Below are 25,902 nucleotides of genomic sequence, written 5' to 3'. Positions count from 1 at the left end.
GTGTGGTATCACAGACACACAGCAGATCCTCCAGAGGCACAGACCTGTTTATTAGTGGTGAGTCCCAGCTATAGAGTCTTCACAGGCATATAGGCGTGGTGCTGACAGACTGCCCAGAGCCTAAGCCCCTTGCAAACAGCCAGATTTTAGAAGATTGGGTGCCCTATTAGGTTCAGGCCCGATACCTGCCCTATAGGTTACAGCTTCAGGGTTAGCCACAGAAATGAAACCCTTTATACTCAGACAACTACAGCCGGCGGTCAGGACGGAGAAGATGTCCATGGCCCTGGGCCAGTGGAAGAGTCTGGAACCTCACTGAACCTACTTGGCTACTTCTGGTCCTGCCTGCACTTCACCCTGCATATCTCAATGTGGACCCTGGGGGCATACGGGCTGCAGGCAACATTACCAGCCGGAGACATGGGTCATGTATCACCAAGGACCCACGTGTAGCTAGTGCCTCCATTGTAGCAAAGAATCCAACCCATCCTTGGAGCTCTCCTTGAATTGAGGCTCTCTGGTGTGTCCTGTGTGGGCTTTGTTGCGGATAACCACACAGTCTTCCTGGAAGTCTTGGTGCTGGCCCCTGGGGCTCTCATAGACTGAAGGTCTCCTACCACCTGATGTTGAGGCCTGAGTTGGTCTTCTCTACGGCATGGTATTGTGTGTGCAGCAGGCAGCTGGCCCGCTCTGAGTCCTCGCCTTGCAGCCAATGCTGGTACAGCTCCTGGACCCCGGGTGCATCTTCAGGTGCCTCATTCCTTACCATGCTGTACAGTCTTTCCACTTGCTGGAGGAGTTCCCTGCCTTCTGTATCCAGAGCCTTGAGCTGACCCCCTCCATTCAAGCAGCCTGTGGTGGGGCAGGAGCATGGTGGCAGGAAGTCAGGGTTAACCCTCTGACCCCTGGGTGTGGAGAGGGGGACTTGCCCCCCTCCTGTCCAATCCCTTCCCCCTTTCACTGGTGGACTATCCCAGCAAGCAGAGCCTGCTATACTGTGCTAGGAGGAACTACCTGAGGGGCAGGCCATTACTTCCACGTAATGGTAGGGACAGCGGCCTCGTTTCAACTTCTGCACAAGGTTCTGGATGTTTCGGAAGCCATAGGCCACAGCAAACCTCAGCAGCACCTGGCCTTCCCTCTCCAGTGTCACTTCCTGGAAGTCCTTGTTCCTGAAGGTGCACGAGTGGGCTTGTGAAAGCGTACACAGCCATGAGAACCTGTCCCTACCCACGAGCAGAAGCCTGGGGTTCAGTGCAGCACCAGCTGGCTGTCTTTTCCCACTTGCACCAAGGGAGGGATGATGGAGAAGGGGTATAGCTTACATCCATGGCCCCACCAGATACTCATCTCTACCTCGATCTTAACAGGGTTATTTTTCCAAAGGGCAACCACAAAGCCCAGATGATGTGAAACCCCAGGCCCAGGTGCTGTACCTGTGCCAGGCACCCTCTAATCGCTGCATGTACCACCCTGGCTCAGGGTCTGGCCTGTTTGTTTATACTTCATGGTCAGAAGAGGAGACACACTTATGCTAAGGGCGCCAGGAGTCTTCCCCCCAGATCCACTTCAGTGCCTGCCCTGCTGACCTCAAAGGTTGGTAAGTGACTTCAGTCACATGGATTCCAAAAAGCTCTTGGGCTGCGTGCCGGAACACATGCTCCAGGTAGCCTCCTGAGCCTCCACCCCGATGGCTGGTGGGCTCCTCAGCAGACACACTACTGGTTCTGGGAGAGGGGCGGGTCAGTGCAGGAGGCTGAGGTCTCTTGTAGTCAGACATTAAGAACTGTTCTTATGGCGGCCCTGGGAAGCTCAGGTGGCTTCTAGAGCAGGCTCTGCTTTGATACTGTAAACTTGGGCCCCAGCCAGGCTCTGGGAGGTCTGGAGTCAGCCAGAAGGCAGCCTGGGTAGAAAGGAGGGGACAAGACACTGCCCCACCCCACAGGCAGCATCTAATCCCAAATAAAGGGTTCTCAGTGCCCACCACCAACTCACAAGCCATCCAGGGGCACAGGCTCCAGCTCCGAGAGCAAGACTCCTTCTTCCTCCATCAGCCTGAAGACTTCTCCTGCAGAAGAACCACAACACACACTCTCATCGAGCTGAAAAGGCTGTTGTCTGCATCCCCAGAGGGACACTTACTCCAGCTTATGGTGGGATGGTGAGTCTAGCCAGCCCCTGTAGACCCATGGGAAGGCATTCCTGCCTGGAGCACTGTAAAAGGAGTCAGGGCCACTCTGACAGTCGGGGCAGGCTGGACTCCCAGTTTATTTTCCTGACTCCTAAGTGGGAGGCAGGCAACACCATGTAGAAGTAGGGTGAAGATAGGGTCCACAGGGATGGGGATCTTGGCTGCCCTCAAGACTCATTCTGAACCAGCGAGGACACAATACTGGGTCTACACTGGCCACAGGATCCCCCTGGAAGGCACTCACAGAAGCCCCTGCTGTCTCCCTGGCACCAGTGCTTGGCTCCAAGGGAGCTCCGTAGATACAGAGGGTAGAGTTATGCACGGAACTGCACCTGTTGTAAGAACACAGTCCACGTCACGAGTCTGGTATTCCTGGTTGAAGAAGTCAGGTCTGGATGCTTCTAGCTTTTTGTCATAACAAGGCATCACTGTTACATGGTAGATTTTGTCAGGAGTCAGAAGCTATGGATAGAAAGAGTATTAAAACTTCAGTCCCATCTAAGCCAAGCTCAGAGTGTGAAATGTGACTTGAGGTGACTTGAGCAGTTACTCATGCTCACTGGCCATCAAATGTCCAGGGCCACATATTGTCTCTGCCACCTCTGTCCCTAACAGGCAGCTGCAGCACAGGAGATAGGTTCTCTCTTACTGCCTTTGAGAGAAGGTTAGGTCACAGTGGAGACAACACGGACTTGAGGGAAATGTGTCTGTGCACATATAGAGGGAGTGCACAGGGCTGATGCCAGTGCTTGCGGCTGCAGCGCTATGAAGGCCAGCGCCCTTCCTCATCCTGTCAGTGGGGTGACTTCACACTAGGACTAGTGGATCACTAAACATACCTCAAGTGAGGTCTGGTTTGTTCACCCAACAGCCTGTGGGGTGTGCTTCATGCCCTTGCTCCCTAAACATGGAGTCTAAGCCACCTCTAGGTGTGACAAGTGCTTTTCTATAAGACCACCCCTAGTGCTTGACAAAAGACAGCACAGGTAGTAACAGGCTAGCTGACCAAGACTGATACTAAGGCCGATGTTATTCCACTGGCAGCTGCCATTGGGTTTCAGTCACCCAGACACACCTAGAAGGTACCATGGTCACAGGCAAGGGATCAGCAGCCAGCCAGCAGGCCATCTCTCTCTTGTGACACAGCTGGCCACTCATATGTTGCTGGGGATGCCCAGTCCTGTTACCTGTTGCTGTGCAAAGAAGTCTTTGACCAGGGAGCCCATAACCTGCTGTGGGGACCGGGCCGTACTGATGTAGGGGAGGATGAAGTTGCCATGTGTCTTCTCAGCATAGCAGATCCAGCCTGAGCCAAAAGGAAAGAACAGGCTTGGGATGTGCATAGGGCAGGCCTGGGGGTGGTTCGCAACAGCTGTTCTCTTGGCAGTGACATGACATTCTGGGGGTGGAGCGATTCATACAAAAAAATGACTATGGCATTAAAACAGCCATCCTCTCATCAATGTCATGAGAAGGCTGGTATCCAGATGATACCAACGGGAGCCAGCGATTTCAGGTGATGTCTCAGGCCTTGGGTACCTCCTAGGTGCTGACATTCCTACCCTTCTCAGAAGACAACCCCTCCCCTCCCATTGTTCTCACTTTCCATGTCAAGCTGTCAGTATATTGGGACGCCCTAACTTCAATTAACCATGAAGCCATGAACACACCTGGGCAGGCAGAAGCCAGCACCGGCAAGGCCTCTTTGGAGTTGGCTTGTCCTCGAAATCGCTGCACAAACTCTTTCTGGCTCTCCAGAAGGCTGAAGTTCCTCGCAAAGGCAGTATCGAAGACAAAGTGCACCCCTGGAAAGTGATGGAAGGTGAGCAGGTGCCTTAGTGCCAACCGTAGCAGAAACTAGCACCTGAACACTCTGTCCAGAGTTGGGCAGCACTGTGTGCCACGGGCCAAGCGCATGGCTCTGCCCCAGGGGCACCACAGCATATGGGGTCTTAGGAAGCACTGTGTTACAAGGTACAGCACCTGCTGTGTGGATGACCTGAGAACGGCCGCATGGCCCTAGCATCACCCCCAGAGAGAATTCCTAAAACCATCCTTTTCTTGGCACCATTCTGGATGTGTTTAAGCCTGTTGTACCAGTAGGACTTGGCCCTGGATGTTTGGTCTCCTCCAGACCAACCTGCGGTGCATACAGAGACCTCTGCCTCCTGATGATGCCATCCCCAAGGGCTAGGGCCACCTGTATGGCCACACTGCTGTAACCCTGCATGGACTGTGTAGACATGACTCAGTGGGCTTTTCAACCACAGTGAGATGTTGTAGACTTATGGCAGCCTGGCGTAGGCCATAGGCTGAAGCTCCTGCAGGACCCCAGTGGAAGACTGTGCTCCTGGCTCTTCGGTTCTCTCCTGGGCTGGGAACTGTCCTGGGATGACCTGAACTGAGCGCTCACCAGGACCACGACCCCATGCTGGTTTTCCTTAGGACTCTGAGGACTGATGACTCCTAGTACCATGGCAAGGGTCACACAGGAGCATGGGGTGCCTGCCTATCAACACATATTCCCTGCAAGACACTACTGTCATGGTAGACAGTAAGGTCCAGGCCATCTAACAGGCAGGAGGAGCATTCTGTGGAGGTGGCGCCATGAATGCCCAGTCCCTCCACTTCCGCAGGAGAGGCTGCTGGTTACTCTGGTTTAGCAGGGCCCTTTCAAAACACCCGAGTCTTCCTCCATCCCAACTCCTGGCACAGAGGTCAGCCAAAGGTTACCCAAGCCAGAAGAACCCAACAAATGTGACAATATGCCTGAAAAACAGTCACTGTAGCCAGGGATGGTTCATCAGGGAAAGGTCCTTGCTGTCAAGCCGGATAACCTGAGTTGATGCCTGAAACCCACATGGTGGAAGGAGAGAGCTAAGTCCTGAGAATGGTCCCATGGCCCACGCATGCACGTGCACACATACACACTCAAACTAATTACATGTAAGAATAAATACATGTAAAAAAAATTTAAAAAACCAATTGTAACCTAAGCTGGGTGCAGTAGCACATTGTTTGTCATCCAAATTCTCTGGAGGCTGAAGCAGGAGGATTGTGTTTGCGGCCAGCCCTGACTACACAGTGAAGTCGACACAAGCCAGGGTTAGAAAGTGAGACCCTATTTCAAACAAACAAACAAACAAACCCCCAAAGGTGGAGTCTATATGCAATTCCAGCACTTGCTCTGTGAAGGCAGTTCAAGACCAATCCGATCTAGACCTAAACACTAATACAATCCAGGGGACAGGTGACTTTTAACTACAGTACAAAGTCAGAGCTCAGCTGGCTTCTCTCCTAAGGTCCTGACCTCACCATCACAATGAAACTTCAATCGGAAGTCACACTAGGGAGAGTGCCCCTACTGTTCAGCCCAGGGTGAGTAACTTGCTTTGGGGGTAGGAGGAGTCCCGGAACCAGCTGCCCTTGTTCAGTCAAGGTTCTGCGCCTACCTATTTTTTTGAAGAATGAAGTTAATTTCCTGGCAGTGTCTGTGGAGTCTAGCTGAAACCTAGCAGCCAGTGATGCTCTGGACTGCGGTGAGATGGAAACGACCACCAGCCGGTGCTGACCGGGTGCTGCCACCTGTAAAGCAGGAGAAAGAAAAGCCTCTGCAAGGCTTTCTACAGATTCAGAGGCCATCAGCTCCACCATAGTCGGCCACAGTGACATTTAGAACCCAACCCAGAGCTCCAGGCTAACAGTGTCACTAACACGAGAGTCACCGGAAGCCAGACGGGTGGACCAGCTGAGCTTCCCCTGATGAAATATGATGTAGGCAGCTGGGTCTGATCCCCACTGCTTACCTTATTAGCATCTAGAACCTTCCGCAGTTCCTCGTGGCTCTGCTGGGTAATGAGTACCGTCTCTGCTGAAGTGACACAGCCGCTGCATGCCAGGCAGTCATTCAGGGAGACCTTGGCCTTCTCCAGCTTCTGGGTTCTTCCATCCTGCAGGTGAACAAAATCTGGAGCAGAGAGTCTTGTGGGAGATGTGCAGGGCATTCATTCCAGGTATTCTTTTTGACTTCCACTCACATCATCAAGAACCAGCATGAGAGCAGACTGGGGTCTTATGATACCCTCTTTTCATTTTCATTTTCCTTCCCTTCCCTTCCCTTCCCTTCCCTTCCCTTCCCTTCCCTTCCCTTCCCTTCTTTCTTCATGATAACAGGTGGAATTCAGGGCCCTGCAAACACCAAGCAAACACTCCACCACCAAGCTCTCTTCAGCCCTGATTTCCAGTTTTTTGTTTTGTTTTTCGAGACAGGGTTTCTCTGTGTAGCCCTGGCTGTCCTGGAACTCACTCTGTAGACCAGGCTGGCCTCGAACTCAGAAATCCACCTGCCTCTGCTTCCCAAGTGCTGGGACTAAAGGCGTGCATCACCACTGCCTGGGGACACCCAGTTTTTAAAAATTAAGTGAGTATCACACAAGTACACAGATCCTTTAGAGACCCTAGGTGTTCACACTAACATCAAGTTCTAGCTTTGGGCACAGGCTTGACTGGAGTGCCAGGAACCCATGAGCAAGACTCACTTTCTCTAAGTCAGTGCAGAAGCCATAGACTTGCTGCTCTCTGGTCTGTGGGGATAGGCTGGGAATAAAAGAATGACAACCAAGAATGGATGAAGGAAGAGAGGGTGGGGGATGGGAGAGAAGGCTGTACAGGCAGTAACAACCATCAGAATTGGTAGAACAGACCCAGGACTCCAGCATTCAGATTGGGGCCTCCAGGGCACCCCCAGTGGTAGTTGTCATGCAAATGTGATACCAGCCTAAGCCCATTAACACTGCTACAGATGTAGACATGGTCTGAGCCAGGGCAGGTGAGCTGCTGGGACCCAAACTGACCAGAGAAGTAAGGCTAGAGGGTTTGGAGTCCCTTCAGCTATTCTCTGAGCCTGTGCTTGGCACCAGTGCCCCAACCTGAGGTTAACCACACCAAGAAACCAAAGGTCCACAGGCCCAGGCTGCACCAAAACCATGTGGACCAGAACCACTTGTCCTTAAAGCACAGCCCAGTGATGGTGGGCACTTCCTCTGTTCCTCTACCCATGGGACCCCTTGTTGAAAACCAGGGTCTCCTGGTACACTGGGGTCTAGCAGATGCCACAGAGTGTCATGAGGTCACTGACAGTTGTAGACAAACAGCTGGGCATCGCTGTTGCAGCTCGATCCTGCTCGTGGCGATCTGCACAGCAATTCCCTGAACCTATCCACGGTTCCTCCCCTACTCAGAGTCCCATGGCTGGGCATCACTTCTCAGGGCAGTGGCACATGGGATTTTGAAGGGATTCTTTAAGAGTACAAAGGGCAGCCAATCAGGGTTAATTTTAGCAGACATCAGGATCCATTCTTCAGATTAGAGGATGGAGGGGCTTGATGAGCCAAACCCAGAACATCTTATGCTACCAGAAGTAGGGGGCAAGGGAGGAGGGGAGGATCCACCATCTCCGCAAAAGCTCCCCTGCCCCCTGCCTCTGTGCAGAACAGGACAGACTGGCTGCTCACCATCTCAGCTCCCCGTGGTCAGTGAATGTGACCAGTGAGAGAGCTGGTGAGATACAGGGAGTTTCAGGGTGGCCACATCTGTGACTGGGAGAGGCAGAAGACCTGTGTTTCAGAGCCACACCCCAGCATCCCTCCTCCAGCCACCACCAGCCCCCAGCAGGGATGTGATGAAACCTCCGGTTCCTTACTGGGTTCACTTGGAAGTAACTGCCGTCATCTTCAATGTGGATCTTGGCTATACCACTTCCAGACTTCTTATCCACCTTCACAGGCTTGATGCAATTCTACAGCAGGAAAAGACCCCAAACCAGGCTCTATTAGGAGAAAGCAACTTGGATGGAGGATGGTGGGCCTCAAGGATGGCTAGCTACAGGCCACAGAGCAAAGCTCTCCACCGAGGCCGGTTCTACCACCTTCCTGCCACTGAAGGCATGCGGAGCTCTGGTTGCCCACCCTTCTCTGTACAGGTGAGGAGAATGTCAAGGCTATGCACTGTCCAGGTCCAAATCACCATGAAGATTGGTATGAACTCTATATGCAACCTAATGCAGAAGCCCTGACCAGCCTGCCCTTCCTAAGTGCAGATAGCAAAAGACCACCAGAGGTCAGTGTGTCAAGAGGCCTGGCCAGACAGGAAGACTTTCCTTGGAAACATCTAGAGGTCACCTCCAATCTACTACCACAGATGAAACTTCATGCCTCGCCCCTCCTCCTGGACATCTCCTGTTCTTGCTTCCAGAACCTTGGTTGGCTTTCCAGATGGCCAGATGGAAGATGCCCCAGTTCATCCTGCCTGTGTGGCAGCTCAGCCCCTCTTTTATGCATCATGGGACTTGGCTACAGGACCATTAGCTCTGGAGACAAAGGAATAACCAGACAAGGGCACCGCTCCTGTTTTCGGGGGTGGCCATCCCTCCTATCTGCCTCAAGGCAAGGTCAAGAACATTAGCTATGGTTGTGGCCCAAGTGGACATCTCGCCTGTCCCTTCAACATCGTCCCTGTCCACAGAGATAAACAAACTGGCTCTGAGAGAGGGGTGGGAAGGGATGTCTCACAGATGTGTGGCGGCTGCCCTGCCCAGCCCCAACCATGTCTCTGCACCACCAGCTGGGTGACACTACTAGGAACAGTAGTTGAAGATCACATACAACAGTCTCCATTTTTTTCAACACTAAGCCTGCCTGTCACCACTAAACACTCCATGGTCCCAGAGATCGCTCCGGGCCCAGTAACCGGGTTGTCCGGCTTTCCCTCACTGTCTGTGTTAGTAAGAAGGGAACTAGACTGACTGAGGCCCTGGGCCCTGGGTCGGGTCTCTTGCTCAGGAAAAGACGCAGGTGAGAGAGGTTTCCCGAGGCGCACGGCCAGGCCCGGACCCTCCTCCTGCGTGACTCGCCCTTGGCCAGCCCACCTGAGACGGCCCGATGAAGTCATCCAGGTCGGTCAGCTGTAGTGCCCCACTGAAGGGCGACGCCATGACAGCCTCACTGCCGCAGAGCGTCGCACGGGGGTGTCGTAAAATGACACTAAAAATGACACTCAGTTCCGCCACTCTGCCGGAAAATGCAAATTCCAGCGCATGCGCATTTGTCTCCGTGAACAAACTTTGAAAAGAGTGCGCGCCCTCTACTGGCGGCGGCCTTGAAAGCTCGGACCAGCGGATTCAAAGGAGCAGGTTCCACAGCGTTCAGTTTCCCTTTGTTCCTTGGTTGTGGTGTACCAGGGACAAAGAACGCAAAGAATGAAACTCGAGAGTCAGAGTCTCTTTCGCTTCACGTACGAGTGGGAATCCGAGTTTCACTCATCACCTTGACCTGGCAGTACCCAAGGAAGGTCCCAGATACAGTGCCTGCAACAGGAGATCCGGCTGATTACGGACACCAGAACACAAAATTAACTTTGATTCACTGGAATGCCTTGGACTGGGCTTACAAAAAAATAAGATCGAGAAGTGCTGTTGAGAAGTTAAGACAGGAGCGTGGGAGAACATTTAAAGAATGGGCTGGGCCAGGACCAAAGGACAGTTCCTGTTTGCCGGGAGGATCCTAATGCTGGAAGGAGGGTGATACATAGATCCATGGACATTCAACCTCCCCCACCCCACCTCCAAATCCAAGTCTATTAGAACAAACACAGTGGAGGGCTGGCAGGGTGTGAGGCGGAGCCAAGACCCACTAAGAGATACAGAGCAGAACGGCTTGGCATTCATTCTAATGTAGGTGATCCTGGAAGACATTACAATCAGTGGATGGGCATGAAGCCAGTCACAAAAGACCACATGTGTGACACATTCGGCAAAATGTCCAGAACAGGCAAACCTACAGATAGAAAGCTGACCTCAGGTGTGGAGAAGAAGGTTTGTGACCAGGGTGGTTAAAAAGGTCTTTAGAAATTGATATTGCACATTTTTCTTTTAAATGGAATAGGGTTTCCCTGTGTAGCCCTGACTGTTCTAAAACTCACATGGTGGACTAGGGTGGCCCCTAACTCACAGAAATCCACTTGCCTTTACCTCCAGAGTGCTGGGATTAAAGGTGTGTGCCACCATGCCTGGCTTTGTAACACCATTAATGTCACCAAAATGTCTACTAGGAATGGTTACAATCAGGCTGAGATAAGAGTTGATTTAGTGTTTGCTGTGCAGATATGAGGAATGAATTGAGTTTGATTTGTAGCACTAATGTAAAAGCTGGACACAGAGGTATGTGCTGTCCGCAATCCCGAGAAGGTAGAGGCAGAGAGAGCCCTGGGGCCTATGGCCAGCTGTGAGTTTCCAAGACTGCTAACCTGAGTTCAATCCCAGGCCCTGTATAGTGGAAATAGAAAACTGACTCTTGCCAATTACTCTCTGGCCTCCACAGATAAAACATAGCACAGATGCACCCACACACACATATATGTACACACAAATGCATGTAAGTTTACATGAGAAATAACCTGATGTACTAAGATCCTACACATATTTTTTGTTTGGTTTTGTTTCCTCTCCTAAACAGAGACTGTTACTGAATAGCCCAGCCTGGCTTCAAATCCTTTGTGTTTGGTTTTGTTTTTTGTTTTTTTAAGATGTTTTTTGTAGCCTGTCTTTGTGTGTAGCCTTGGCATTTTGGAACTCATTCTGTAGACCAGGCTGGCCTCTGCCTCCCAAGTGCTGGGATTAAAGGCTTGCACCACTACCACCCAGCCTTGACTTCAGATTCTTCATTCTCCTACTTAGTTCATGAACACTGGGGTTACAGGAGAATGCCACCACACTTTGTGGGTTGAACACTTTAAATGGGGGCAATTCTACGGTGTGTGAGTTTGTATCTTGAGAAAGCTTTTAAAGACAGGTAGAGCTATAGCCAAGTATAGTGATTTATGCCTGTAATCCTGCCACAGGAGACTGAGACAGGAGGATTGCTTCAACTTTAAAAAAAATGATTTATGAGACAGGCAAGATAGCTTAGCTGTTAAGAAGTAAATGCTGCTTTTGCAGAGGACCTGGGTTGGGTTCCCATCATCCATATGGCAGCTCACAACGGTCTGTAACTCCAGTTCTTGGGGAGCTAATGGCCTCTCCTGACCTCTGTGGGCACTAGGTGTGCGTGTACACATATATATGTGAAGGCATAATACTCCTATACATGAAATATAAATAATTGAACCTTAGAAAATGTATTGTTACTGTGTGCATGCAAACCTGTATGTGTGTCCAGACAGGCGTGAACCACTGTGAGGAGTGTAAGCACACAGAGGTCACAGAACAGCTCTGGAGCGTTGGTTTTCTTCTTCCTGCTTTATGGAGAGTCCAGGAATTGAATTCTGGTTGTCAAGGTGGTGACCTGCTGAGTCATTTTGCAGGCCCAGCCAGTTGCTTCAAGTCTGAGGCTAGCTTGTGCTATGTAGTGAACCCAGATTAGCTAGGACTACACCTTAAGATTCTTAAACAATCAGCCGGGCGGTGGTGGCGCATGCCTTTAATCCCAGCACTTGGGAGGCAGAGGCAGGCGGATTTCTGAGTTCGAGGCCAGCCTGGTCTACAGAGTGAGTTCCAGGACAGCCAGGGCTACACAGAGAAACCCTGTCACAAAAAACCAAAAAAAAAAAAAAAAGATTCTTAAACAATCAACAAAAAGGGTGGAGATTGAAGGCTTAATGATCCCAACTTCTGGAATGGCCTTGGATCTAGGCCATCCAGTCTCAAGTCATGACTGTCACCTAAAGAGACCAATGAGAGTCCTGTATCCTGGGAAAGTGATTCCTGGGAAAGTGATCTCACCAAGGTGGTTCATAAAATAGGACTTCAGTTTCTGATTCTCTCTCTCTCCTCTCCCTCTCCCTCTCCCTCTCTCTCTCTGTCTCACACACACACACACACACATTCTCTCCCCCCCCCTCTCTCTCACACACACACACAGAGGTGGCTGGGCACTCCTCAGACATCTTTCATTAACTCATTTCCCTGAGGGCTCTGGCTCCGTGCAGATGTCACACCTCTGGGTCCCCAGGCTCCTATTTTGCCAATTGTTTCATCATCATCATTAGCTGGTATTTACTGTGTGCTTCCCCTGTGCATGGCCCTAAGCTAGACTCTGGGAACTGTAGAGTTTACAGATGTCAGGGAGGGGAAGGGAGGACACAGGGGCCAGCCAGGGACACTGGGAGAAACCAGTGGGGCCTCAGCTGCTGTGACTCTGTGCCTCAGTGCCACTCCTTTCCCTGGGCTTCTCTGTCTGTCCTGCATACTCATAGGCCTTGTTTGCCCACAGGTGGGGGAAGCAGCCACTCTCTACTGCCCATGCAGTGCTCACTGAGGCTTGCCCATAGCCCACCTCCTCCCTCGACTATGCCACTTTCACCCTCTGTAAGGACATACCTTGTGCTAGGACCCGGAGGCTGCCATGACAGATGGCCACAAGTGGGTGCTCAGAGCAATGGGAATTTATTTTCACAGCTCTGGAGATGAACAGCCTGACATCCATGTTAGTGTGGTGCTTCACACCCTCCTCAGCTGCAGGGGAGAGGCTTCCCACCTCTTCTCACTTCAGGTGGTCTGGGCCTATGAACACCTATTTCCAGCCTGTCTTTCACATGACCCACCTTACCTCTATGTGTCTCTGAACCTCTCTTGCCAAACTCCTGTCACTAAGTCAGAGATCACCTTGAGACCTCTGAAGTCATTATACCTTGTGGGAACAGATGCTGGGGCTGATTAGTTTTCTTCAACTTGGCACAAATCGAATCACCTGGGAAGGGGAATTCTTATTTGAAGAATTGCCTCCATCAGAATGGCCTGTAGGCATATATGTGTGGTATTTCTTTATTTTGTTATTTATTTAATTATTAATTTATTTGTTTAATTTTTTTTATTTTTTTTTTTCAATACAGGGTTTCTCTGTGTAGCTGAGCCCTGGCTGTCCTGGAACTTGCTCTGAAGATCAGGTTGGCCTTGAACTCACAGAGATCTGCCTGTCTCTACTGGGATTAAAGGCATGCACTACCACTTCCTGCTGGTATTTTTTTTTTTTTTTTTATTAATGATTGATGTGAAGCCTGTTGTGAGCAGTTCCACTTCTGGGTTGTATAGGAAAGCGGGCTGAGCAACCTTGAAACGAGAGCCTTCTGTGACCCCTGCTTCAGCTTCTGCCTCTAAAGCTCTGGTTCTGGCTCCCTAGGTGATGGATTCCAACCTGTAAGATGCAATAAACCCTTTGCTTCTGGTCATGATGTTTTATTACAGCTACAGAAAAGCAACCGAGAGCCAATGGGAAGCAGGAGGAAGCCTTTTAGAGCTGAGAGCTGGCCAGAGCCAGTGTGATTGCCTCCTAATGTGGGTATAAAATGCCCCTGGAGTGAGGGCAGGGCTGGGCAATAGACCCACAGGTAATCTTAGCACCCAGGTAGCTGAGAAGGAAGATGTGAGGTCAGCTTGAGCTATTTTCTAAGACTTGGTCTCCAAAACACCCCACTTTTTTTGGTTAGATATTAGCTCAGTTGACAGTGGTTGCCTACCAGGTACAAAACCTTGGGTTCGAACACTGGTACTGTCATCCTAGCACTTGGGAGGTGGAGGCAGGAGGATCAGAATTTCAAGGTCATGCTCAGCTGTGTAGCAGGATTGAGGCCACACTAGGCTACAATACATGAGACCCTGCCGATAGATAGGTAGGTAGATAGATAGATAGATAGATAGATCGGTCGACAGACAGACAGACAGACAGACAGACAGGGTTATTATGATTATGAGGTGAGTGTTTCTGGAAAGGGAAACTTTGCTCCCCAAAGTTGCCTCCCATGCTATGTTTGAAGATACTACTCTACAAAATTCAGAAAGGAGAAGTGGGGTTCACCCCTTCAGACTGCCCTCGCCTGTGGTCTTCAGGACCCAAAGGATCCATGGCTACCTGTTGCCACCATGAGGCCACTCACAAAGGCGGAGGGAGCCTGTGTCCAAGGAGGCTCCTCGACCAGAGTCTCACTCCCACCTGTTAGGAGCATCGCCCACTATTGAGTTTGGGTCCCAAGAGCTGCCAGGCAAATTGGTGGGTGGAGTTGAGGACAACCATCCATCCTACCTATGTCAAATGTGGGACTAGAGGTGCCCTGCACCTGGGTCAGGCAAGTCCAAGTATAGGGCAGGTGATGTGGCCCGAGTCAGACTCGTGCCCTCCAGAAGGTGAAAGTACTCTCACCTGATCCCCTTCCATTCTCTGTGAGGTGGCACTGTTTTGATTTTTTTGTATGTACATGCGGCTGACGTGGTTTGGGTCTTGAATGTTCCTTTAAAGTCCACATGTTACAGATTTGCTCCATGAAGCTTTCAGAGCACTTCCAGGGGCTGCTGTCCAGTCGGTAGGGGTAGGGTATGTGAGGAGTTGGTTGCTAGGCATGCCCTGGAACGCAATCCGGGCTCCTTCTTCTTTCTGCTTCCCAGGTGCCATGAGGTGCCCAGCCACCATGTGACCACATACACAGCAGGCATGAAGGTGACAGGGCCAAGTCATAGTAGACTAAATCTTGAGGACTCAACGCCTGCCTGCCTGCCTGCCTGCCTGCCTGCCTTCCTCTCTCTTTGAGACAAGGTTTCTGTAGCTCAGGCTAGCCTCAAACTCACTGTAGCTGAGGCTAGCCTTGAACTTGTGCTACTACCTGCCTTTACCTCCTGAATGCTGAGAGTACAGACACGTACCGTCACACCTATATACACAGTTCTAGAGATTGGACACAGATCCATGCATCTAACAGCTGAGCCACATTCCAAGTCCCTTTCTTCTTCTCTGTGTGTGTGCACGTGCCTGTGTGTGTGTGTGTGCGCGTGCGTGTGTGTGTGTGTGTGCATGTGTGTGTGAGCGTGTGTATGCCTGTGTATGCTCATGTGCACGCACACTCCCACATGCACATTCTTGGAGGACAGAAGATAGATCCTGATCTGCTGGAACTAGAGTATAGGCAGTTGTGAACAGCCTGTTGTGGGTGCTGGGAACTGAACTCTGGTCCTCTGAGAGAGCAGCAAGCTCCTCTAACCACTGAACCAGCTCTTCAATCCCATTTTTCTTAGTGATTACTTGAGGATTTTGTTACAGTGACAAAGCTGATTGCAACAGTGGTCAGCAGAGACCTCTTTGCCACTCAGTAAGTTAGGGGTGATTCAGGCTAGGTCCCTGATGGTAATGGGGTCACCCCTCTTCTCTGGGTGGATGTAAGGCCAATGTGTTTCATTACATCCTTTCCTTATGACTTGAAGTGTAGGTGCTTCCCCATGGAAAAAGCCCCACTGAGGTGCTGGGCTTCTTGCGAGGGCTGGGCCACACCATTACAAATGTGTCTTATTGTGGGCTCAGGTGGCATCAATATCAATATAGAGATAAAGTAGCCTTTGTAGGAAGATCTTTGCAGTGGTGCTGGTAATGTTAAGCTGGACCCCCATTGCTTGGTGTTATCTTGCTGAAACCCTACCTACGCCATTAAAGCCCAGTGTCAAGTAGGATTCGATGATGGAGGCTGGACAGATGGGCTTTATTTGTTGAAAGGAACTACTGTTGTGCAGTGAGCACATCATTAGTGGCATAATCAACAGATGGCTGTGTCCTTCTGGGGCCGCTACATCTTGTCAACAGGTGGGATCCCAGCAACGTCCCCAGGGGAGCCTGCACAAGCTGCAATTAGTAGCTAATGAGAGGCCTGAGTGACTTCTCAAGCTGAGTAGTGGTCTGAATGGGACTTGAGCTGGGCTGTGCCATGATTTGTGTGCTCTGGCTTCAAGTCTCCTGCCAGCTAAGGTGTCTACTTAGGGACAGTGGTGACTGGGGCAGTGTATTCTTCATGCTCAAAGTCTTTTTGTGTTATTTTTTACATATATTCCTATTTTAAAATATCTATCTATCATCTATCTATCTATCTATCTATCTATCTATCTATCTATCTATCTATCTATTGGTTTTTCAAGACAGAGTTTCTCCTTGTAGCCCTGACTGTCCAGGAACTCACTCTGTAGACCAGGCTGTAGACCAAACTCACAGAGACCTTCTTGCCTCTCCCTCCAGAGTGCTGGGATTAAAGGTGTGTCATCACGGCCTGGCCTGTTTGTATGAGTGTGTGTATGAGCAAAGACGTGGAGGTCAGAAGATTGGTGGGAGTTGGTTCTCTCTCCGCTGTGTGAGTTCCAAGGATCAAATCCAGGTCATCAGACTTGGCTTCGAGTGCTTTTAACACTGAGCCATCTCCCTGGCTCCTATTAGTTATTTCTTTGTTTGTCAAGTATTTTTTATTCTATTTTTATAGATTTTTTCATACAATATATTCTGATTATAGTGTCCCCTCCCCCTACTCCTCCAAGCTCCTCTCCACCTCCCCTTCTATCTGGATCCACTCCCTTCCTGTTACTCCTTAGAAAGCAACACCTAAGGAATAACAATACAGTACGGTACAATAGGCTATGATATAGTACAATAAAAACACATCAGAATACACAAAACAACACAGAAGAAGAGGCCAAAGAAAAAGCTCAAGAAATGCATATAGACACACACATTTGCACACACAGAAATCTCATGAAAACACAAAACCGGAGGCCATAGTATGTATGTGAAGAACCTGTAAGGTGAGGAAAAAATACCCTGACTTAACAATATGAGGCAAAGAGCCCCAAGGATGCAGTTGAGTTTTTGTTTGGGAAATCTACTTCTGTGTGGACCCTCCCCTTAAGGGGGTTTGACCAGTGAGACTTCCTTGGAGAGGACTGATTTTTTTATCTTCAAGCAGCTCTCAATTGGGGATGGTGTCTGGGTCAGGGGTGAGGACATGGTGTCTGGGTCAGGGGTGAGGACGTGTGTCCACTTCGTTTGGCTCTAGGGGGCCATCTGGTGCAGACCTGTGTATGCTGCCACAGTCTCTGAGAGTTTATATTATTTAATTTAAAAATTACTTATATTCATTTATTTATTGTGTGTATGTGTGTGTGTAAACACCTGCATGCCACAGGGTACAGAGAGGTCAGAGGACTAGGTAGGGGAGTGTGTCTTCTCCTTTCACAGCGTGGGTCCTGGAGACTAAACTCAGGCTGGTAGGCTTGGCAGCAAGCCTTTACCTGCCAGACTATTTCATTGGCTCTTATTTAGTGTGTGTGTGTGTGTGTGTGTATCAGGCCATACGTGGGGCATATGAAGAGGTCAGAGGACATCTTTAAAGAGTCTCGGGTTAAACTCTGATTGTCAGACCTTGTGGTCAGTGGCTTAACCCACTGATTTATCTCCATGGCTCTTATTTTTTTATTAAAAAAAATTTTTTTTTTTAAGCCAGGTGTAGTGACACACATCTTTAATCGGGAGGCAGAAGCAGCTAGATCTCTGCGAGTTCAAGGCCAGCCTAGTCTGCATAGCAAGTGTCAGGCCAGAACTACATAGTATGACCCTATCAGGAAAACAACTGAAACAAAGCAAAACAACCCAATTTCTCCTAACCTTATAAATGTAATTGGAAAATAAATAATTGCATATGTTTAAGGGACACAGCATGAGGGTTATTTATTTATTTATTTATTTATTGTTTTTTAAGACAGGGTCTCTGCTGGGCAGTGATGGCGCACGCCTTTAATCCCAGCATTTGGGAGGAAGAGGCAGGTGGATTTCTGAGTTCGAGGCCAGCCTGGTCTACAGAGTGAGTTCTAGGACAGTCAGAGATACACAGAGAAACCCTGTCTCGAAAAAAACATCATACACAAGATGAAGGTGAAGCGGTGGATGCATAGCAAGTGCAGGCATTTGTGGGGTCAGCCTAGCATCTCAATACCAGTCTACAGTACATACGGGCTAGCACAGAGTCTGGCCTGTCCCCTCAGACACTGCTCATTCCTTGTGGTGAGAGCAGTTTCAGCCTTGTCTGGCTGTTTTGAGATGTGTAGTTAACAGGTGTCAATCATAATGACTTAGGGTCTTACGGACCCTTCTAAGTCATTCCTCAGCCATCTTCTCCCTCTAACCCTCCCCTCCCTCTCTCTCCCCCAAACTCTTCCACAGAACAGCTTTCCACAGGGCAAAACAACTTGTGTTTCTTGAAATGAAATCTAATCCCCTTCTTCACATTCCTCTTTCTCTCCCCTAGGACCCAGGTTGGTCTTAAACTCCAGGGCTTAAGTAATCTTCCTGTCTTGGTCTCCCAAGTAGCTGGCATCAGAGTAAGGACATGGCATCAACTTACATCTAACAACTTAACATTTTTTTAGGTTATTATTTTTAATTATGTGTCTGCATGGGGTTATGTGCACACAGATGAGTGCAGGTGCTTGCTGAGGCCGGAGACACTGGATCTTCTGTAGTTAGAGCTGCAGGTGGTTACTGAGCCCTCTGATTCGGGTGCTAAGAGCCAAACTCTGAGGCTCTAGAATTCTCCATCTTTCATTTTTTGAGACAAGGTTTCTCTGTGTAGCCCTGGCTGTCTTGGAACTTTCTCTGTAGACCAGGCCGGCATGGAGCATAGCGATCCACCTCCCTCTGCCCTCTTAGTGCTGAGATTAAAGGCGTGTGCCACCATCCACCCAGCCTTAGATTGGAGACTTATGTAGAGCATCTGTGAGTCTAAGTGTGTGGGGTGCGCTCCAAGCACACACTCACTCTGCCTCAGTCAGCTGTGCCCTTCTGTACTTGCTGGTAAAAGTCACCCAAGTCTTAGAGGCAAGGTCTCCTTGTATAGCTCAGACTGGCTTCAGACTCCCAGTCCTCCGGCCTCAGCTTCCTGAGTCCAGACTTTACAGAGATGGACTACAGCATGTTGCCGTCTTTTACCTTTAAGCCCTGTCTTTATATTTAAACTTGGTTTCTTATTGACAGTGATAGATTATTTTTCTGCCATCAGTGAAATGAGCCAATCCAAACCAGATTAGGTTCTATAAAGGCAGGTTTATTGGGAAGCTACTCTGGGGTGGGTGAGTTCATTGGCCCCAATGATTGAAGCCAGGGGAGTCACAACAGGGAAGGGGAGTAGGTAGGAGAGAGGGAGGGGAGGGAAAGAGGGAGAGAGAAAGAGAGAAAGAGAGAGAAAGAGAGAGAGAGAGAGAGAGAGAGAGAGAGAGAGAGAGAGAGAGAGAGAGAGAAATCTGGACCATATAGGGACGAGCCTCTGGAGAAAGGCATACAGTCCCCTGGCTGGGAAAGTTCAGGGTTGGGAGCAAGGCCAGATAAGGACTGAGGGATGCTGGGAGAACCTGGAAGCCAGTTCTGCTTTGATATGTTAAATATGTACCTCAATCCCTTGACCCGGGGTCCAAACCAAACAGACACTGCATAGTTAAGCCTCACCACTGATATTCTTGTCAGATAATATATGAGTTAAAAAATTTTTTGGAGTATTTTTTTTTTGAGACAGTGTCTTGTGACCCAGGCTAGCTTCTAACTTGTGGTGCTTCTTCTTCAGTTTCTAGATTGGTGTGTAGACTTTGTTTTTTAGTTTTTTGGTTGTTGTTTTGTTTTTTTGAGACAGGTTTCTCTGTATAGCCCTGGCTGTCCTGGAACTCACTCTGTAGACCAGGCTGGCCTCGAACTCAGAAATCTGCCTGCCTCTGCCTCCCAAGTGCTGGGATTAAAGGCGCCACCACTGCCCGGCTGTTTTTTAGTTTTTGGTGATGAGGACTTAATCCATGTGCTTGAGCATGCTAAACACACCCTTTACCACTGAACAGCACCGTCAGCTCCAAATGTGCACAAGCATTTGCCTGTAGGTGTGTTTGATGCACACTGTGTGTGCCTGGTGTGAGCAGGGTGCAGAAAAGGATGGTTGAGTCCCAAGAATTGGGGATCTGGACAGTTGTGAACGCCATGTGGATGCTCAACTCTGAATGCAGCTCTTCTGCAGGAACAGCAAGTGCTTCTCACCACTCGGACGTCTTCAGTTCTCCTACCCTGTCCCCTGCTTCTACATTTTTAAAAAGGTTTTATAAAGTCAAAGAGGATTTAAGGATAGCTTGGTCTACAAAGCAAGTCAAGGACAGCCAGGGCTTTAAACAGAGAAACCCTGTCTCAAACAAAACCAACAAAAACCCAAAGAGGATATACCTATGGTGATGTATGAAAACTGTCCCTGAGTGTTGTTAACTGGCACACATTTGTGTCACTGAAGTTCCCTGTCTTTGCTCCTACAACCGTGGATGGAGCTGAAGGGACTTGCTTACAGATGCCTGCTGCAGAGCACAGCAGCTGCAGAAACAGCAACATGCTGAGGTCATGGGTTCCCACTGTGGCATCTATGTCATCTTATTACGGGGGCTCCTCATGTGTGAAGGGGAAGCTGGCCTTTTGGTGGATTGGATCTGGTGGTGTCGGTCAGAAGTGAATGCTTTTTCAGCATTCAGTAGGCCCCAGGGTCCATGCACAGCGACACAAAACAAACAAAAATCAGATGGTGAAGCACTGCGTTTAGGGTGTAATGCCAAGACAGCTGCTGTCATCACAGGAAATGTTCCCACTCCGTCGGAAGCTAGTCAGAAAATTTAGAACGTTTAAAAATAGAACATATTATCATAGCAGAATATCTTCACAAAAAAAAAAAAGAAAAAAAAGAGGAGAAAATGAGTCTACAACCCAATGACATTCGTTTCTAAATCAAGTAAGAAAAGTTAGATTGCAACATCTGAGGAAGCAAAGTCAGAGAAGTAGTTTTGTTTACGAATATTTATATAAGAACAGCTGTTTTGAGAGAGGATGATGTTGGGACCGGATTTCAATAGTTAGTTATAGGAAGCTGGGAAGCTGATTTGGGGAAGAAGGTTCTTGAAAGTATGTGCACCTGGGTCTGCTCTCCAAAACCCAATGTAATCCCAGCACTGGGCAGCCAACTGAACCAATGAGCTCATTCAGGTCAGTGAAAAAACCTGTCTCAAAATGGGGGGAGGGGCCGGCAAGTGAAGGAGTGTGGCATCAGTCCTGTGGAGTGTGGCATCAATCCTGATGACCTGAATTCAATCCCTGGACTCTCACAGTCAAAGGTGAAAGAGATCATGCAAGTTGTCCTCTCCTATATGTGTATTGTCAGCATGTGCACAAACCACACCACACACACACACACACACACACACACACACACGAGAGAGAGAGAGAGAGAGAGAGAGAGAGAGAGAGAGAGAGAGAGACAGAGAGACAGAGACAGAGACAGAGAGACAGAGACAGGAGAGAGGAGAGAGAGACAGAGACAGAGACAGAGACAGAGAGACAGAGACAGAGAGAGGAGAGAGAGTAATTTTTAAAAAGTTAGCCAGGTACCCTGGTCTACATAGCAAGTTTCAGACTAACCAGAGCTTCTAAGTGATAGCCCATCTCAACGCAGATAAAAACCAAAACCAAAGATGGGCATGGTAGTGAAAGTCTTTGATCTCAGGCAGAGGAAGGTAGATCTCTGTGAGTTCAAGGCCAGCCTGTTCTACAAAGTGAGTTCCAGGATAGCTAGGGTTGGTTACACAGAGAAACCCTGCCAACAAAGCAAAACAAACGCCTCCAACAAAACCACCCACCCGCTCATCCAAACAAACAAACAAACAAAAATCAAGGTGATGGCACTTGAGGTGCTGCACCTTAGGTTGTCTTCTGCAACCTACACAGCGACACATATAAACACAGAGAACTCCGGTGGCTGAAGGATGAGGGTCACAAGTTCAAGGCTAGTCTGGGCTACAATCAGACACTGTTTCCAGAAACAAAACAAAACAAAACAAAACAAAACAAAAAAAAAAAAAAAAAAAAAAAAAGAAGCAAAGACAAAGTAAACTGAAGCAAGAGATTTCTAGCGACTTTTCTTGGCTCATAGGAATTCACAGATGTCACAAGACTGTGCAGCTCATTTGCCGAGGGCATCAGTGTCTATCTGCTGAGTTGGGAAGTGACCTGGAGTCTGAAGAGTGACACTATAGGCAAGAGCATTCCCAGGGTTGTGAGAACCGACTCAGTGGAACCTAAGAGGGGTCTGTCTGGGATGCTGTGTTTCACGTGATGTTGGAAAAAAATGTGTGGGGAGAGAAAAGATGAAGGGAGACCAGTCTACCAAGCTGGGAACTGGGAAGTGTTTGCTGGGTGCCCTTTAGTTTCTTCATGTGGTATTTTGCAACAAGTTTCCTCTGAGGGGTTCCAGTGCCTCTGAATTGTTGAAGTCAACTGTGCATTTCAGTGCCTTCACCAGTTCTGAGACCTTTTGTGAGAAGCAGATACTCAACAATAGCCTGACTTGGCCCCCCAGGGAGCAGGTCTGCTGTTTCACAATGGGCCAGGTATGCCAGGTGGGCCTTGCTTCTGCCACAGAGAGCAGAGAACTCTCCAAACAGGAAGGAGCTGTGATATCCAACACTGAGTGGCATTGGGTATCAACAACTTCAACAATGTTTCTTTTCTTTCCTAACTTACTTTGTCTTTTAGACTGGTGTCTCAGTCTAAATGGCTCATGGCCATTCTTCTGCCTCCTGCTTCCTGGTGCTAGGATTACAACTGTGAGCCACCACACCCAGCTTACAATGTTCCTTAAGGAAAAGTACAAGGGAAAGCTGTACTTCCATGAGAAGTAGATACTGTGTTGTGAGAATTCCTTCTCTTGGGTGATGAACAATCTTCATTGCTTCCTGAGAAGGTCCCAACCACAAAACAAAGTGCCACCATACTAGTTGACACTACAGGAACCAGAACTGTGAGTTTATTAGGCTTGCTCTCTTCCCTCTCTCTCCTTCTTTCTCTTTTTTCCTTCCTTCCTTCCTATTTCCTCTCTCTCTCTCTCTCTCTCTCTCTCTCTTTCTCTCTCTCTCTCTCTCTTTCACCCCCACCCCCAGATAGGGTTTCTCTGTGTAGCCCTGGCTGTCCTGTAATTCACTCTGTAGACCAGGCTGATCTCAGACTTGGAGATCTACCTGCCTCTGCCTCCTGAGTGCTGGGACAGCTTTATTCAGCTTTCTTAAAGGATATAGATGGTAGGTTAGGGCAGGAGTGTGGGTGGCCCTAGAGCAGCGGCACTTGGAGGGTCTACACCCAGCATGGTAGAAAGTGGAGGGTCTACACCCAGCATGGTAGAAAGTGGAGGGTCTACACCCAGCATGGTTGAAAGCTCCTTCATGGCTGCAGAGATGTTGCCACCACTCCCCCATTAACCTTCCACAGCCTCTATTACCCCAGGCTCCATGCAGCTAGGGCAGAATTGCATCCAAGTGGAGGAGTAGCTGGATCCACAGATGAGAGTCCAGTGACACGCCTTACACTCTCCTTCTATAAGGTAATGTCATAAGCCTGATTTTGATGGCTGTTTGCAAGCAAGCACAGCTAATCTGATGAAGAGGGCAGAGATTTTATTCTATAAAGGTGTTCTACAACATCATGAAAGCATGTACCGAGGAAGTCTGTACTACGGGAGCATGTGCCTAGGAAGCAGACACTGTGGATGCCGTCATTTCAGCAACTAACACTGTTGGAATTACAACATGCTTTATGTCCATCTTGTGTGGTCACGGTTACAAGTGGTGACTCCAATCCCCATGCACGCTTGTGGCAGGCTTTCATTTAGGCTCAAACTGGTTCCTTAAAGCAAATGCAAAAGGGTATTTTCACATTTCAAAGCCCATTCACCAACAGGATCCTAGAAGAGACATGCCCAAATGTGAAGCCTGTAACCCCCATCACAGATCAGCAAGAACAAATAGGACATGTGTAATACATTTCAATGACAAGAAGCAAAACTTCTTTATTATTATTACATTTATTTATTTACTGTGCATGTATGTGCCAGTGTAACCTTCTGGAATTAGGTCTTTTTCTCCACCATGTGATCCTGAGGATTGAACTCTGATCGCCAGGTTTGGTGACAGATGCCCTCACCCACAGAGTCCTCTCTTTTCCTAGGCAACAAAAATTTTGACATTTGTAATCCAAGATAGAGGCAGGAGAATCAGAAGTTCAAGGTCGTTTCTGGCTCTCGATCAAACTTGAGGCCAGTATGGGTCACATGAGGTCCTGTCTCAAAAAACAAAAACAAGGAGCCAGGTGTGATTAAGTCCACCCTTACTTCCTGCACTCGGGAGGCAGAGGCAGGCAGATCTCACTAGCATGGTCTACAGAGTGAGTTCCAGGCCACCAGGGCTATGTCTGACTGTTTGAGTAAGGTGGCTCAGCAGCTAAAGAAAGGTTTGATGCCTGGCAACCTGGTTTGACCCCCAGGCCCCACATTGTTTAAGGAGAGACTCCTAAGTGTGGCTGCAGATTAGAAAATCAAAATGAAACAAAACAACTTGTATAATAATTATGATATTGTGAAATTTATCAATAAAATGTGTGAGCATTATTTCCCACCTTATTATACATGTTTGTTCCACCTGGCATTTTTTAGTTGTTACATCTCTGTTGATTTTGTAAACTGACCCTTCTACTTGGCAGAGCTCTGGGAAGATTAGGGTTGGGTCCAACTGGAGAATAGAAACCACTTGGGGAAAAAGGTAAGAGGTGGGAGCTGTGTGAACTCAGCTCTGCAAACAAGGTTTTTGTAGGTAGGGTTTTGTGTGTGTGTGCTGGGGAACCCAGGGCCTCCTGTGAGCATGCTGTGCCACTGGGCCACCCTCTAGTTCTTTGTGTAGATCCCAAAAGCAGGGACAGACTCTATGCTGGGAATCGGCAATTACTAATTATTGGAAGTGTTGTGGGGTAAGTGAGGTCTTTTAGCTTTAAGGTCACTTCACTAAGCAGGGACTAAAGGCTGAGAAGGACACTGTGGCATTTGTGGTGGCTTTGCCTCTAGATGCCCATCAGGGTTAGGTGGGTTGAATCATCTCAGCATCGTGATCCCGTGGCTCTGACCCAGCCTAGGGTCTACGTTTTGAAGCCCTCTCAGCCTATCCACTGCTTGCCCACTGTGGTATCCACAGCATGGCTTGAATCTGGAAGCATCTAAAAGGAGCTGTGGCCTGGCTGTGTTCAGCAGCCTGCTCCTAGAGATGTTGGGAGGCCATACTCTGTCTTGCCCTGTAGCACTGGCATATGCTTTCTCAGTGTTGTCCCCTGGAAAATAAGACAGTAAGAAGGAAGCCTAAGTCTGATCGCTCTCCTCTCCCCCAAGGTGAAGGCTGACAGCAGTTTTCTTCCCCCATGTGGTTCAGGCCTAGCTTAAGGCCGGTCTGTAGCTCTGAACAGGATCCCCACCCACACATTCTCAGGGCATGAGAAGCTTCACTCCCAGATGCCTGGGCCAGGACTCATTTGTTCTTGGGACATCCAGAGAGGCTGAACCATCTGTCCACACCTAATTCCTAGATGAGGACTGAGTCAGAGGAGACCAGCTTATTAGTGTTTCCATGGACAGAGCCAGCCCCTGGGTGGGTGGGGGGGCTATGATGGATGCTAGGACTCCACACTCAGACAAACTGGTGAGCTAAAGGCAGAGATAACACTCAGCCATCTCCCACCTGCTCAGCTACTTTCCCCTCTCACAGAACACATACCTTCGGCATTTGCCAGGAATGTAGACTGCTCCACACCCTTTTGCCCTGGCTCACCTCACCAAGCTCTGCCTGGCTCCACTACAGCCCTTGGAGATGTGAACAAGGGGCTGGTCTCCATGCCTTCCCTCCCTCCAGGACCTGTGAGTCTTGAGCCTACAATGGTGCTGAATTGACTGTACATTCGTGGCAGCAGCCAAAGTTGTCCCCATCCAGGTTTTTTCCTGGGGCCAGAGGTGAGGCACACAAGGAGCTCCAGAGTGAGGGTTGTGTG

General features: G+C 49.1%; 1 protein-coding gene and 1 long non-coding RNA gene across 2 annotated transcripts; one reads left to right on the top strand and one right to left on the bottom strand.

Moving 5' to 3' along the window:
• Nucleotides 1-29: 29 nt before the first annotated feature.
• On the bottom strand, nucleotides 30-9,271 carry Ciao3 (cytosolic iron-sulfur assembly component 3). Its single transcript, XM_034504194.2, has 11 exons — nucleotides 9,117-9,271; nucleotides 7,893-7,988; nucleotides 5,998-6,141; nucleotides 5,644-5,776; nucleotides 3,862-3,996; nucleotides 3,379-3,497; nucleotides 2,524-2,653; nucleotides 1,996-2,068; nucleotides 1,590-1,727; nucleotides 1,015-1,172; nucleotides 30-852 (listed from the first exon to the last, which is right to left on the bottom strand). The coding sequence occupies exons 1-11, from the start codon at nucleotides 9,180-9,182 to the stop codon at nucleotides 614-616; spliced, it is 1,431 nt and encodes a 476-aa protein (XP_034360085.1). The 5' UTR covers nucleotides 9,183-9,271; the 3' UTR covers nucleotides 30-613.
• Nucleotides 9,272-9,334: 63 nt separating this feature from the next.
• Nucleotides 9,335-13,407, top strand: LOC143442854 (uncharacterized). The gene is made up of 2 exons (XR_013111403.1): nucleotides 9,335-10,061; nucleotides 13,076-13,407. It is a non-coding gene; the product is annotated as an uncharacterized LOC143442854 (long non-coding RNA).
• Nucleotides 13,408-25,902: the final 12,495 nt, after the last annotated feature.

This window comes from Arvicanthis niloticus, chromosome 6 (assembly GCF_011762505.2).
Source record: "Arvicanthis niloticus isolate mArvNil1 chromosome 6, mArvNil1.pat.X, whole genome shotgun sequence".
In the NCBI taxonomy this organism is placed as follows: Eukaryota; Metazoa; Chordata; class Mammalia; order Rodentia; family Muridae; genus Arvicanthis; species Arvicanthis niloticus.
The sequence above is the reverse complement of the archived record's forward strand: the minus strand, read 5'-3'. Positions and strand labels throughout refer to the sequence as shown.